Genomic DNA, 14562 nt, shown 5'->3' on the forward strand with positions numbered 1-14562 from the left:
TTATATATGGACTTGGTTAATTTGACCAACCTTGTAACCATCATACAAAAATATGCAATTAATGTAATTACTATTTTTTTCTTTCTAGAATGATTGCAGGTTGTTACAGAAATAATTATTTATCCTGAGTATCTTATAGCTCATTCTACCTCTGTTTATACTTAATTTTATTGCCTTTTTAACCATTTCTAACTAATAATCCTGCCACACAAGTTGAAAATTAGTTGGAAATGTGTAACTTATGTTACCGTATTGAATGATGTAACACGAGTTGTTTGCGAGCATACTTTGTGAAATTTTTTTATCATTATTATTATTATTTTAAATGATCTTTTCTATTCTAATCTAATAAGTTTGTAATTTTTACAATTATGATAATTATACTAAGTAATTTTTATTTACTTAAATAATGCACCTAAGAACACAAAATAATAACATGCACAAAGTAAACAATGTCCTATAACTAATATAATTTAACTGGCTTTCTAACTAAGACAAGACAGGCTTAAATCAGTTTCCTTAGCTGCTCAATCTGAACACCACTTTTCAACTGAAGACAAAACTTACAATACTCCGTACTGAAAACAACACAGCATTATATGTCAGAGAGAATTACTGGCAATTTGTGAAAAGGAGGATGTGACAGGTGAAAGTGGTAAGTGGTTCTGATTTTCTAGTATATTATAATGAGTAATTTACATTAAATTCTGTACTTCAGAGAGAGGCGCTTGTGAGCAGCTCACAAGTAGCCTGTGCATTATGTGCTTGGTAGAATAACAAGAGCTCCATGTTTGACAACCGATTTACAAATTTTATGGTGGGAATATTAATTTAGATATGTTTCAAAACTCAATAAAATAATACAATTTAAGTATAAACAGGTGTAGCTTCATGTTACAATGCGAGGTCATTCTAGAAAGAAAAAAAAAGGGGTAATTTATATTTATTTTGAATTTTGGTGGTTACAAGGTTGATCAAATTGACCAAAACAGAGTTAGGGTAAAGAAAGTAACATATAAAATATAAAGTTTTACTGAAAAATAATGCTTTATAATTATTTAGATAGGCTTTAGAGATTACAAAAATGAAATTTGAAAATTTTAAGATAAATAGAACTATTTTTAATCTTAATATAAAAATCACTTTTCACTCAGACTAGTTAACAAAACTAATTGATATGTTCACAGACAAATCTTTATTAAAAAAATCTAATATTTTTTATGCACAATAGTCTGCCAAATTTTGTGGAGATACATGTATTGTATTAAAATTTATAGTATGGAAACTGTAACGAGTACAAAATGGTAATGAACTTGGTTGATTCAACTAAGCCCGTGTGAACAGTGTTAATATTTAAAGTGGAGCCAAAGACTATTCTAAAAACCTATTAAATGAAAAGGTCATTTTAAATATTCTATATTTACTTCTTCTAAATTTCCTCTCTCCATAGTGTCCATTATAGCGGTTTCCCTCTTTGTCACGTTCCTCACGGTGATCTCCTCCCCATCTACTATATCCATAATCCCTCTCAGGATGATCTCTATCTCTATCCCTAGTCGCTATTCGTCCACTACCAATTCGTCGAGTTGGTTCTCTATGAATAATACTAGAACACAGAATTGATAAATGTTAAAATTACTTTTAAGCATATCAATGAAAAGTAGGATACACAAAATAAATTTTCAAAAATGTTAACTAATAAATACTTGTTTCTTCTTTAAGTAAATTTCCAGTAGTAGATTAAATACATCATCAAGAATCAAGGTTAGCAATCAGCTATTACAAGGAGAAATACAAACTGAAAGTAAATACATTCATTAGCTGTACCTGGGTAACAAACTTCAATTACATTACTTTCATTACACACAAAATATTTAGTTACATGGAAAAATATTTCACCTCAATGAGAGTAGACAGATACATTATTTCTGAACAAATGATAATAAGCTGTAATAATTGTAAGTGTAGCAAGTTTGTGTTCTTGAGAAAAGTACAATATAAACATTCACTGAAATGTACAAGTTACATAAAGTAATTCAATATGGAAAATTACTGTTGAAAGTTATGGTTAGTTTATTACCCTTGCCCTCTGAGGGTATTGCAATCAGGTCTGTGTTTGTGTCTGTTTTCATGTGCATGTCTCAAAAAATAATAGATCGATGTAAACAAATATTTTACATAAGATGGGAAGTTAGCATGGGACATTCCTTCCCAGATTTGGTCCAGACCCAAATCTGGATCTATGATTACTTTTGAAGCATTTTATTTTTTTAAATGGAGATATAGGGCATTTTTGCAGTTTTCCATTAATAAATCTGTAAAGGGCAATTGGATTTGTACCAAATTTCATGGGCACATTAAGGTTGAGACTCGTCATCATACTACAAAAAAATATTTGGATCACTTATCGTTCTAGATATGAAAAGGATTTTCTGAATTTTCAAGGGTGAAACTTAACATTATTCAATATAAATGCAGGCATTCTTGAAAAGGAGTGGCAGGGTGAGAGTATGCAATCTCTCTGATTGCTCTTGTTGAATACAGCAGGAGTTATCATTAAGAACCTACTATTCATTTTTCTTACCAAGTCCAAATCAAACTAATGCTATTTTATACTACAGAGGACACATTCCACAATTATTACATTAATATCAATTAAAAAGTGCAAACAAATTGTGCTAAAATTATATTTCTTTTCAAGAAGTCTCTGACAGGTTTCACTTCAGAGATACAGCATATTCCAAAATGAATAATACATGTTCTACAAAAACAAAATATGCATGATGCATAGGCACAAAACCAACAATTGTGCACTTAAACAATACTTTATAAAATAATATGACAGCAGTTGAAACTATAATATATTAGAAATGTGAAATACAAAATTAAAAGCACTTGTTAAATCCCTATCATATAATTTTAACTGTATATTTTAAATACAATTTACATTGTTTATTTGCTAATGGTTCTTTCTAAGTTGGTGTTAACTTACCATAAGTCTTCGAAAATAACACTCACTCCATGGAAAGAAAAAAATGCCATTGCAACATCATTAATTAGGACAAAACCGTTAAAAATTCCATGATTCATTTGGAAAATATTATAAAATTTTAAGACACTTGTTACATGTGCAGGGTTCAAAGTAAGCATTCTCACTAGGGTAAGAGATGAAAAACTTACATCAATCATAGGTTTTTGTATTGATTAATTATTTTGGCAATATCATAAAATTAAAGGCAGTTTTACAGATTAAATCTCGAGCATCAACTTTGGGATGTTTCATTCTTACGATACTCAACTTCAATAGCTAGTCAAAAACAAAATGAAACTTGTATTGTTCAATGTTTGTAATAGTATTAAGTTTATTATTTGACAATAATGATTAAGCCATCAAGCCTAAAGAAATGTAGTAAAAACATTTAAGTAAACAAACTGCTTATTATTTTGTGTGGAATTCTTATTTTCTATTAAAGTTGGATTACGAAAGCAAATGTAAATATTTCATTGTGGAAGAGGGCAGCACTTTTTGATATATATATATAACCATTTCAAACTTATAGTATGAATTTTTGTTAAGGCTAAGTGGTGTGACTGTATTATTAAATACCGTATCTATTTATCAGCAAATTTATTTCTGCATTAAAAAAAGAGAAAGAATTAAAAGAAAAACTTTACAAGTTCCACATTCCCCAAGTAATTTTGAACTTATAATGGCACAAATAGTAGTTAAACATGATTTAAAGGGCAATAAAACAATAAAATTTAATTATCAATAGATGTATACTGTTATGAGTTTAAAGCTACTTAGGATAAACGAATGTAGTTCATGCAACAATTTGAAGTCATTCTAGAAAAAAAAAAGCCAATTTAGATTTATTTGGATTTTTTTTGGTGGTTATGAGGTCGGACAAATTCACCAAACCCACATAGAGTTAGGGTAGCGAAAATAACAGATAAAATATGACATTTTACTGAAAACAAACATTTGAAATGTATTTAGGAGGTTTTAGAGGTTACACAAATGAAATTTGAGATTTTTGAGATGAAGAAAAGTATTTTTAATCTTAACATGAAAATCACTTTGCACACGGACTATTCAAAACAAATAGTAAATACATGCATGGCCAAATCTTTATTTTATTAAAAATACTTCACTAAGAAATATGGTATTTGTATGTGAAACACTTGTAATGTTTACTGAAAAACTGCCAAATTTTGTGAATATATATACACACACTATATTAAAAGTTAGTAGTATGAAATTTATAAAGACTTTGAATGAGTACAAAGAAGTCACATGGTTGGTCAGATTGACCGAGCCCATATTAAGAGTTAAAAAAATCCCAGTGTTCATAAAATGCTTTACCTCATACAGAAAGAGCATTTCCCCCTATAGTACCTGATTCTGCACATACTTTTCATAAATGATCTTTACTGATCAGTAAGCTTGCTTAAGTACACTAGTGTTACAAGTTATATGTTGAATGCACAAAGTAAATTTATAGACAATGCTTCAATTACTGATAACCAAATGTACTTGAAGTTTTCTGTTGAAAATGCACATGCTTAAAAAAAAAGCTAACATATTTGAGTTTTGAACTTTTTGCTAGATATTTTTTTCTTTTGCAATATTCTTTTATGTCATTTTTAAAAATTATGAAAATGCTGATTGTTTAACATAAAAATAACTGAGAAAGCTTAATGGTTTTAACATTTTTGTGATTTACTGTCCCTTACTGCTGGTGAATTTATGTACCTTACTTTCATCAATGAAATGTCAGAAATTCAAAATACATTATATATGTGTATTGTAAAAACATTTTTTGAGAAAATAATATACCATTATATGCACTACTTAAGAGTCTATAGTTGACCCTGTACAATATACGTACTCAATCATGAATACACTGGAAGGTCTGAATGTTGCAGACAAAAAAAGTACAAAAATCTTATTTTATTTGGTGCTGCATCTAATTAATATTGAGAGACTAAATTCAAATATCAAAATTAATTGCAATTACAAATGAAGAGAGGTTGCTGTACATTAATTAAAACTGCATACAAGTTGTTTGCAGGCTTTTATACTGGTTTTAAAAACTAGCTTTGATAACTTCCTCAAAGAAAGGTACTGTCTCCATGCAAGTTGTTTGTTCAAAGTAGTATCTCATGGCAAGGAAAGATCTTTTTCAATGATGATAATGACCAAGCACTGATTTTACACAAAGAACAGATAAACATAAGTGACAGTCCATGACAGGTTAGATGCATAAATAATTGTATATTTTATCAATTAGTAAATTATACTCTGTGAAATATCTTCTTCCTAATATATATGCATAATAATGTAATCTATATTTAAGTAATACAATGGGTTTTAACTATGAACTATGTGCATATGTATGTGTACTTATAGTGTCAGATCACAATGAATAAGCATAACCAATATGGTGACAACTGCATTCAACATTTTAGTCACTAACTGATATAGCTCTTTGAATGCAATAGCTCCCTTGGAATCAAATAAGGTGGGGGTGTACAAATTGTGAATCTTTAACATTATTACATTAAGAACATTTATTTCAGTTTTCTCAAAGTTCAATCCTGTCTGCAAAAAATGTTGAATAACAAAGTTATATATATTTAAAACCTTTCTAATTTCAAAAGCCAAATTTGGTAAGCTTTTAGTATTTTGAAGAAGAAGAAGGAAAAAAAAAGAGAAAGGAGAAGAAAGAAAGAATTTTTAATAAGGTATTTCTAATAAAGATTTCTCTGAATTTACAGAGTTAGTTTGAAAAGTCTGAGGTCTGAATGCAAGGTGATTTTCCTTACAAAAAATACAAATACTTCTTTTCATCTGAATGTTCATATTTAATTTGCATAACTTCTACAACCTCCTAAATCAACATCAAAAGTTTTTCTAGGGTAAAAGTTTGTACTTTACCTGCTATTTTCTCTACCTAACACTAACTATACCTAAATAATCAATCAATGTAGAGTGAAACTAAAATGAAAATTATCCTTTCCTTCTTGCTTCAGTAATCAATATGATTTCAAAATTGGATTTTACATTATTCACAATTTCTTCTGCTTACTCTTTTCACACATTTCATTTTTAATTTCATAGTTTTATTACCTGGCTCATATGATGTTTGTTTTTTCTCATGCTGTAAGAGCGACACTTCACCAATATTGATAAGCTAGAATATAAAATAAGAACTTCATATCTTTTCTATTTGCTGAGATATTGTTCATGTACTAAATCAAACACAGTGGTGCCCCTTCCACCTCTTTCCATTTTTGGAAACAGACTCTTATATACACTTACTTTAGTATGAGATGTGATTAACCAATCGAAAACTCAGAATATCCCCTAGTGGCTTTCTCAAGTATTTTTAAGTGTTAGAATGCCATCTCGTTCTTTTGAACCAAGATTTCAAGGAGGTAGGTCGTGTATTTAGTGCTTGAAATTTCATATTTTAGACCGAAATACAGTTTAGTTACTAAGCTTGATAACTTATAGTGGAATTCTATGGTATTGATATAGTAACTTGTGATTTTTTGGTTATTCAACTGTGTATATAAAACCTAAAAAAATTATTTCATTTCATATCCCCCATGTGCAAAATTTCTTAAGGCGTAGCAACCTACGCCAAGCAGCAACTGAGTACAAAGGTAGTAACTAGAAGAGATAATTGTGTGCTTTACTTTTTTATTTTTTGTTCTATGTTTTAAGAAAAATAAGTTTAAGAATTTATTTCTAAATAGTAATAATCTATAAACATATATAATGTATAATAATTGAAATGTGACTGTATTTTACAAATTATTAGTCTACTAAAACACAGCCAAGACAGGTCACTTTGTAAAGATTGAAGGTCAGTTTTATTTTATTGGATACGGTAACATGAGTGCACGTGTGCTACATCATTGTAACTTCTGTATTGTTAGCCAGGCACAGCTAAATGGTCAATATAATAAGAATAATAAATATATATAAATGTATAATGTTATGAGATTTAAGCTATTTAGTTTAAACATTTATGTATTCATGTTATAATCTGTTGTCATTCTAGAAAGAAAGAGGCATGATTTATATTTATTTCCTAATTTTTTATGGTGATTATGAGATTGGTAAAATCTATTGAACCTGTACAGAGATTCATTACTGAAAATAACTGATAAAATATAAAGTTTTTTCTGAAGAAATGTTTGATAACTATCAGGACATTATAAAGATTTTGCAAGTGAAAGTTAGAAAATTTTCTGATGCATAAAAGTATTTTTAATCTTAAAATGAAAATTACTTTGCATGTTGGACAGGCAACATGTGAAAAGAAAAACAAAAAGGCATGAGAAAAACATTGCTTAACAAACCTAAAGACTTGATAAAAAATTTGATATCTTGTGTATGATAATTTGCCAAATTTCATTAACATGCGTTTACTAATTTAAAAGTTATAGCATGAAAACTATAACAAGTACAAAATGGTTACAAGGTCAGTCACAGGGACCTAGCCCGTGCTGAAAGAGTTAATATAAATAAATGAAATTAAAAACCTTTCTAGCTCATGAGGATCTGCAGGACTGCTGGCTTTTCTTGCTAAAGACGATTGTTGGTTGACGTGACAGCCTGTTCGAAAACTTCTCCGCTGAGGACTCAGAATTATGTCATCTCGCTCTTCTTTGATACGTTCTCTTGGACCTGAAGGTCGACGTTTTGGAGGGATATTACTATCACGGTCTAGTTCTGCAGACCTCTTAGGTTGAAAATCATCTGATGGAGGAAATTCTTCATTACGGAGACTAGCAAACCAGTTCAATGGGTCCCACAAACCAGATGAGCTAAAGAAAAGGTAAATACATCTTTTTTTTTATATGCACTTGCTTATATTTTAGATATATGTTCCCAAATACCAAACAACTTTAAAATAACTATGCAAACTAAACAAAAATATATCCAAAACCACCACTCTCCTTGACAATTTTTAAGACAAATGCAGTAATAAGCTTGTTTTAATTGAATTCTTTATGGCATCTATTTGCTGATTTTATCTTGGGTTATCACTTTGTTCGGATGTAACCATTACCAGAGAATAAAAAAATGTGAATGAAATTAAACTTTAGTTCTCCCACACACTTAAACAAAACAAAAAAACTTCAGATTTCAAACTTATTCAATAAAAGCCTTATTTATTTAATTTTATCCACAATTTTTTAAAAACTGCCAATCTTAGTTTCAGTTATTTCGGTTTACTTTAAACAAAAACAGAAGTTAAGTTAAAATAGCTTTAACTCTTTCAGAATAGCCATCATTTTGTCAAGAGATTTTAGTGAGTTACATTTAAAATGTAATTAAACAACTTTCTTATCATGGTATATAAGTAAACTTGACAAATAAACAACAACAAAAAACATAGCTAACAATCCAAATTTTAACATTATATAAGTTTTAAGTTCTTAATTTTACAAGGCAATATTTAAAAATAAAAAATCCTCAAGTTTCCCTACTGTTAGAATTGTGACATTTGCTCTCTAGGTATCCTCTCTTTTCTAATTTATTTAATACACCTACAAGAAGTACGAAATTTAAAGTAAATTAATGATTAAAATGTCATTACTTAGGCAAAGCATCATTTTTATAGCCTTCAATCTTATTTGGTTACATAGCCATAAAACCTAAAATCAGACAGACTTGCTATGCTCACAAGTCACATTCTTTCTTTCAGAAATTGCCAATAGGTCTCTCTGACATTTAATACTATATTATTTATAATGTATAGAAAGTAAAGGTTTTAATCTGTCAAAAATTATATTACATTGTTTTCTGTATAGAGAATAGTTTATTTTGCTTCCAGTTTAAACTTTATACCCATCGACAAGCATAATGGAATTTTTAATAGCTCTTGTCATATAGTTAGAAAGCCAGAAAAAACTGAGATAGTTATTGGACATTGTTTGCTTTTTGCATGTTATTATTCTGTGTTATTTGGTGCATTATCTAACTGAATAAAAAATTACTTAGTACAGTAGTACCATTAGTATAAAAAAATATGGTTAACCAAACAAAATTGAAGGCTATAAACATTAGGGTTTGTTTGAACAGTGACAATTCTATAGAGAGTAATTTACGTTTAATTTCATACACTTTCATGGGGTGGTGGATAAAATAGAAAAGACAAGATGCCTAGAGAAAACATGTCATGAGTGTCACACTAAGGGAAATTCAGGATTTTTTAAAATATTGTGTTGTAGAATTAGGAACTTAAAATGTATATACTATTAAAATATGGATTATTAGCTATGATTTTATGCTATACTAATTGCTATTACATAAACAAAAAGTAGTTTAATAAAATTTTGAATGTAAGACACTAAAACTTTCTGTCATGCATATTAAAGGATACCTGGGGCGAAAGGGTTAAACTCAACCATATCAAGTTTTATTTAACAGACAAAGCTCCTAGTTGTTAAGCCATGTTTATACTTTAAGCCATTTACATCATTATCTATAACTGGGTGAAAGTTATCAACATCACAAATAAATGAAGTAAAAAAATATTAAATCTTAACTTTTAACTAAATGTATGGAAAGACAAAACATTCAACAATAAAAATAAATGTAAAGAAAACCTATAAACCATAACTGGTGTATAATTTGCATATTAAAATAATATTAAAAAAGCATTGAAGATAGTCCATACCTGATCTTAAAACTATGGAACTGAAAGAATTTACTGAAAATGAATGCAAAGTGGGAGATAGATATTTTTAATAGTATGTTAAAAAAATTCACAATAAAATTTCTTTGCAGTCTGATAGCTGCAAATTCATACAAAAATAAAGTATTTTATTTTGCAGAAACTACACATTCTGTAGAAAGTTCAACTCAAGTTACAAACAATTCAATTCAGTATTTTTGTTGCACTGCAATAATACAAACTATGCAATAGATGCATCAAATTGATACACCAGACTTTTAAGACTTAAAACTTCCTCACGGCTGATGATACTAAGCCAATGCTTTTACTTTCTTAGTTGTGTAATTTTTTAAACTGAATAGAAGATTCTTAATATACTTTAAGCAACGTGGGAATGTACTTTTTTTACTTGAAATCAAGCTAAGTATTGAGAAAATATTAACAATTATTCTCCTAAAAATTTTTTAAGCATTTTTTAAAGTGATATTCAGTTATGAAAATCAAAAAAGTTTGAGCTTCTCTATTTTCCAAGTCAAGAAGAACTTTTTTTGTCAATTTTTAGAAAATTCCTGGTTAGGATTTTTTTTTCCCATAAAATTAACATTACTCAGCTGAACTTATGTAATGACTAGTGTTTTGTTTTTGTGCTTGTTTATAATTTTGTGTTCCCTGGAGCTTTTTCAGTGTTTAATATTACAAATGAAACTAGGGAGAAAATTGGTTGAAAAAAAAAAAACCCTAAGTAGTATTGCCTAGGAAACAACTATAATACTGTTTACTTTATGAAATAGAAAATAAAAGAACTTCCTCAAAACATAATTTTTAGATTTATATTAACAGCTAACCATTCATTCTTTTTTATACGAGTCTCAATAAGTTTTAAAAAGCAAGAGGCAGGTGTGCTCTTCTTTATAATACAAACATCAAATCTTCATAGCCCTACTAATAGTTTTTAAAATGTGCACCAGAGATAGCAAGACTAAGTGAAACAAAAGTGTAAAATAGTAAATGATAATCTGAATAAAAACAAACAAATAAACAACAAAGAACCTTGCCATAACCAAAAATTTAAGAGCTGTTTATCTAACCACTATAAATCAGTGGGTAACAATACATTACATAATAGCATCAGGTATGGAAGGTAAGAAATACATAATCCACTACACAAAAGAATTAACAGAGCATTGACATCACATCATTCCCCTACTCTTCTTTTCATAAAATATTAGTTTTTTTTTCTATACGCACTTCACACTACTTATTTGTAAACTGTATTCATATTTATCAAAAATGCAAAATGATGAAAGCGATTTACTAAACCACGTGATTTTTTTTTTTATTAGTGCACTTTAAAAAATCAATCCAAATAGATTCATTTTTGATTCTTTACTATACTACAGTAAAACAATTTCACCTTGTATTAAATGTAAGTTTCTAAATTTAGTTATTGCAAAACTTGAAGCAAATGGATTCTCACATTGGTCTTCATCACAGCATGAGCTTAGAGATTAGGAAGAGGGCTTTTTGAAACAGCTGTACATAATTTGTAAAAGTAGTATAAACACAACATTTATAAACAAGATATAGTAAAAATATATATACTATCTATTTATATTAGTTTTAATAATATACAAGATTTTGTTGCAGAATTTAACAAAGTGCACTGGTAAATGACATGAAACGTGACTTTCAGGTCAAACATTACAGATGGATTGTGTGACAGTAAAGTATGCAACTATGACATGGTTTTTATCTAATTATAAATCTTAAATTTACCAAAATTAAAATAAAATTTAGGTTCAAAAATGTTCAATGGTTGTATTTTTTTATATTTAAAGTATCAGTATTTCAGATATGGTGACACTTATTATTTAATAATTTTCATGAATGCAAATGCAGATATGGCAATATACTAACACTGATCTGGAAAAAGTTAAAAGTTTTGAATATATTACATCCCAAACATTTCTCCAAATTCTACATTATTGCAATAAATTATATCCCTTTTGGTGGTGGGAAATTTGTTTGATTTTGCACAAATCTACTTGAGGTCTATTGGCACTAGCTATCTATAATAATAACAATGATAAAATACAGATAAAAAAAAACTAGTACATTTATCTACTATAGATATACAATATAAAAATGGAAATTACTTGTAGTGTTCCACATTCAAAAACTCTGGTCTTTTCTTGGCACTTTCAGATAGTGAGATTTCTAGGAGTTGATCCTACAAAAAAACAATGAAAGTTAAAACACAGAAAATATATTACATTTCCAAATATTTAGATTAAAGACATCTGCAATACTTAATATTAGAGTAGGGTAGTAGAATTAATTACCTATGAGCACTGAATTAAAATTAGTGTGGCATAAAATAACTGATTAATCAAAATTATGCTTTAACCTATTAATGTCATAAAAATAATCATCTACATTTGCAGTTCTCAATTATTTCAACTATCCAATAATTGAAATAGGTGTTTCTGATTATTCAAACTATCTAGTAATTTAAATATTGTCATTATGATATTTCATTATTATTTTTGATCAACTCATACTTGTTCAGCGATTACTGTCATATCCATACTGATATTTTCAGTTGTTCCAACCATAGAAGTAATCAAAATGTTGCATAATTTAGGTTTGTTGTTAAGCACAAAGTTACACAATGAGCTGTCTGTGCTCTGCCTACAGTGGTTATCAAAACCTGATTTTTTAGTGTTACAAGTTTATTTTTAGCCACCTTGCATCTTTATTATGTTGACCACTAATCATTTTGCATTTGTTTTCTACCCACAGTTTATATGATAATGATCTTTTTTTAAGTGCTTCTTTTTAGGGTACATTTAATTTTAAATTTATTTATTTTTTATATCTTTTGAAACTGTCATTTTAGAAAGGTGATTGTAATTGTCATCTAACCCCTAGTTAAAAAGGTTTTTTTAACTTAAGTATTGACTCAAGGCACAATATGTATCTTTTCTTAATTGCTTAGTATGTTCAATTGCTCATCACAAGTAAATTACATTTATATTAAGTAGATCTGGGCAATTAGTGGAATTTGCTAATCAATTATTCACACATATACACCATTCTGAACAAAAAAGTCATTACTTTTAAAACATGACTTTATAAGTTATAATACAAAAACTGGTAAAATCAATTCTACAGTTACTCTTAAGAAATCTTACTATGGTACTAACCTTGGCTTAATCTGGATATACAAGATGGGATTTATTAAGGTGGAACATACATAGTACATACAAGATAATATTTAAAATCAAGGACAAATTCTCCTTCAAATTAATGAGGTTTCTTAAAATTACTAACACAGAATGTGACAAAAAAAAGTAATGATAAATCCATGAATCCGAATACAAATCAATTATGATACAAAACTCTTATGTTTCTCATAACCAATTGGCTCTTATTGAATACTTTTTAGTAATCTTAATAAACTTTTACTTGCAAAGTAGGTAAAAGAAAAGTTTCATTTCAATTGTATTATGTGATAACTTAAAGCCAATTTATTATATATTAAGTACAGAAGGTCAAAGTTAAATTAGTTTACCTTGCTTTAATTGTGAAAAGAAAGGTGAACAATAAATGCAAAAAAGTAAAACATTTTTGTAACATGTGGCTGAAGAAGAAGTGAATATATGTTGGTATATCATTGTTTTCCAGAGTTTTTAATGTCATTAACATAAGATAAAGTCTACAAACTCAGCTGATTTCTGTACTTATCAATGCTCCTTATCTGTAAGCAATCTTAACTGTCTACTCAACTTGTTTTATGGTGCTATCTTTGAAAATATAAAAAACAACAACATAGTACTATGTAGCACTGAATGTCCATAGTCATTTGATGAAATATGTAGTTTTATTTATTAGAACTCTTGAATATTACTAGATTAGCTAGCCAGTTGGCTACCAAGATATGAATATCGACTTTGAACAATGGACTTAGTTGATGATTGTTATCAGTGGCATTAAGTGTAATTCAGTGGTAAACTTTGTTCGTCGATTATAAAGAGCAATTTAAAGTGCAAAAAAACCTTCACAGAATTACTTCACAGTAGTTGGTAATTTTAATGTAATGTTAAAAATTATTTATCATCATAATTTTACTTGATGGTAAAAGGAAAGCAACATTTACTATTCAAATAAGCATGTTTAAGACCACAAGAACTTGCAATTACCTTTGACGCCTAATGAACCTAATATTGAATATTGCAGCCATACTTTACTCAACAACAAGCTATTCATGAGTGTTATCAAACTAGAAACTTATAGAACATTAGTGATCATGGTGCTGAAAACTCACACTACACTACCATCGTATTCAATAGTTACTGATAAAGGGCTTGTTCACACAGGTGAAGAAAGCACACCCACAATATAAATTACCAAGCAAAACTTGTTTTTCTGAAACAACTGTGCCAGTTATACATGGAAAATGCAAAAATGTATTTCAGATTTCAAACGTCAGATATTTTGTAAAATTAAAATGTCAAGCATTTTCCTTAAGTGACACAACAAGAAATACTGAAAGATCTAATGAATCCACAGGGGTAAAAAAAACATCACCTCATAATAGGCAATGAAGAAAATGTTGTGAAAGCTTTCAATAATGCTAAATTATCAAGTAAATCATTTTCCTCCACATATTACAATTAATGATTATGAATGCACTAGATCCCCAGATTTAAATTACTTGTTTCTAGCATGTTCAAAATGAATGGCTATAATGATTTAAATATGCTTCAAAAGAATCTTGCACAAGATGTACAGAAAAAGATATAATTCTACACACTATCTCCTTTGAAACAAACATAGCAATATTCGGTGTTGCTGACAACAG

General features: G+C 28.5%; 1 protein-coding gene across 2 annotated transcripts in view; it reads right to left on the reverse strand.

Moving 5' to 3' along the window:
* The window catches only part of LOC106467922 (eukaryotic translation initiation factor 4E transporter-like), a 79403-nt gene that overhangs the window by 54958 nt on the left and 9883 nt on the right, over nucleotides 1-14562 (reverse strand). For both annotated transcript variants that reach the window (XM_022396137.1, XM_013928305.2), the window contains exons 4-6: nucleotides 11855-11928; nucleotides 7558-7842; nucleotides 1425-1606 (exon numbers count right to left, since the gene is read on the reverse strand). In XM_022396137.1, coding sequence (XP_022251845.1) covers nucleotides 1425-1606; nucleotides 7558-7842; nucleotides 11855-11928 — 541 coding nt within the window. The remainder of the gene's footprint in view (nucleotides 1-1424; nucleotides 1607-7557; nucleotides 7843-11854; nucleotides 11929-14562) is intronic.

Source organism: Limulus polyphemus, unplaced genomic scaffold (assembly GCF_000517525.1).
Source record: "Limulus polyphemus unplaced genomic scaffold, Limulus_polyphemus-2.1.2 Scaffold2796, whole genome shotgun sequence".
Taxonomy (NCBI): Eukaryota; Metazoa; Arthropoda; class Merostomata; order Xiphosura; family Limulidae; genus Limulus; species Limulus polyphemus.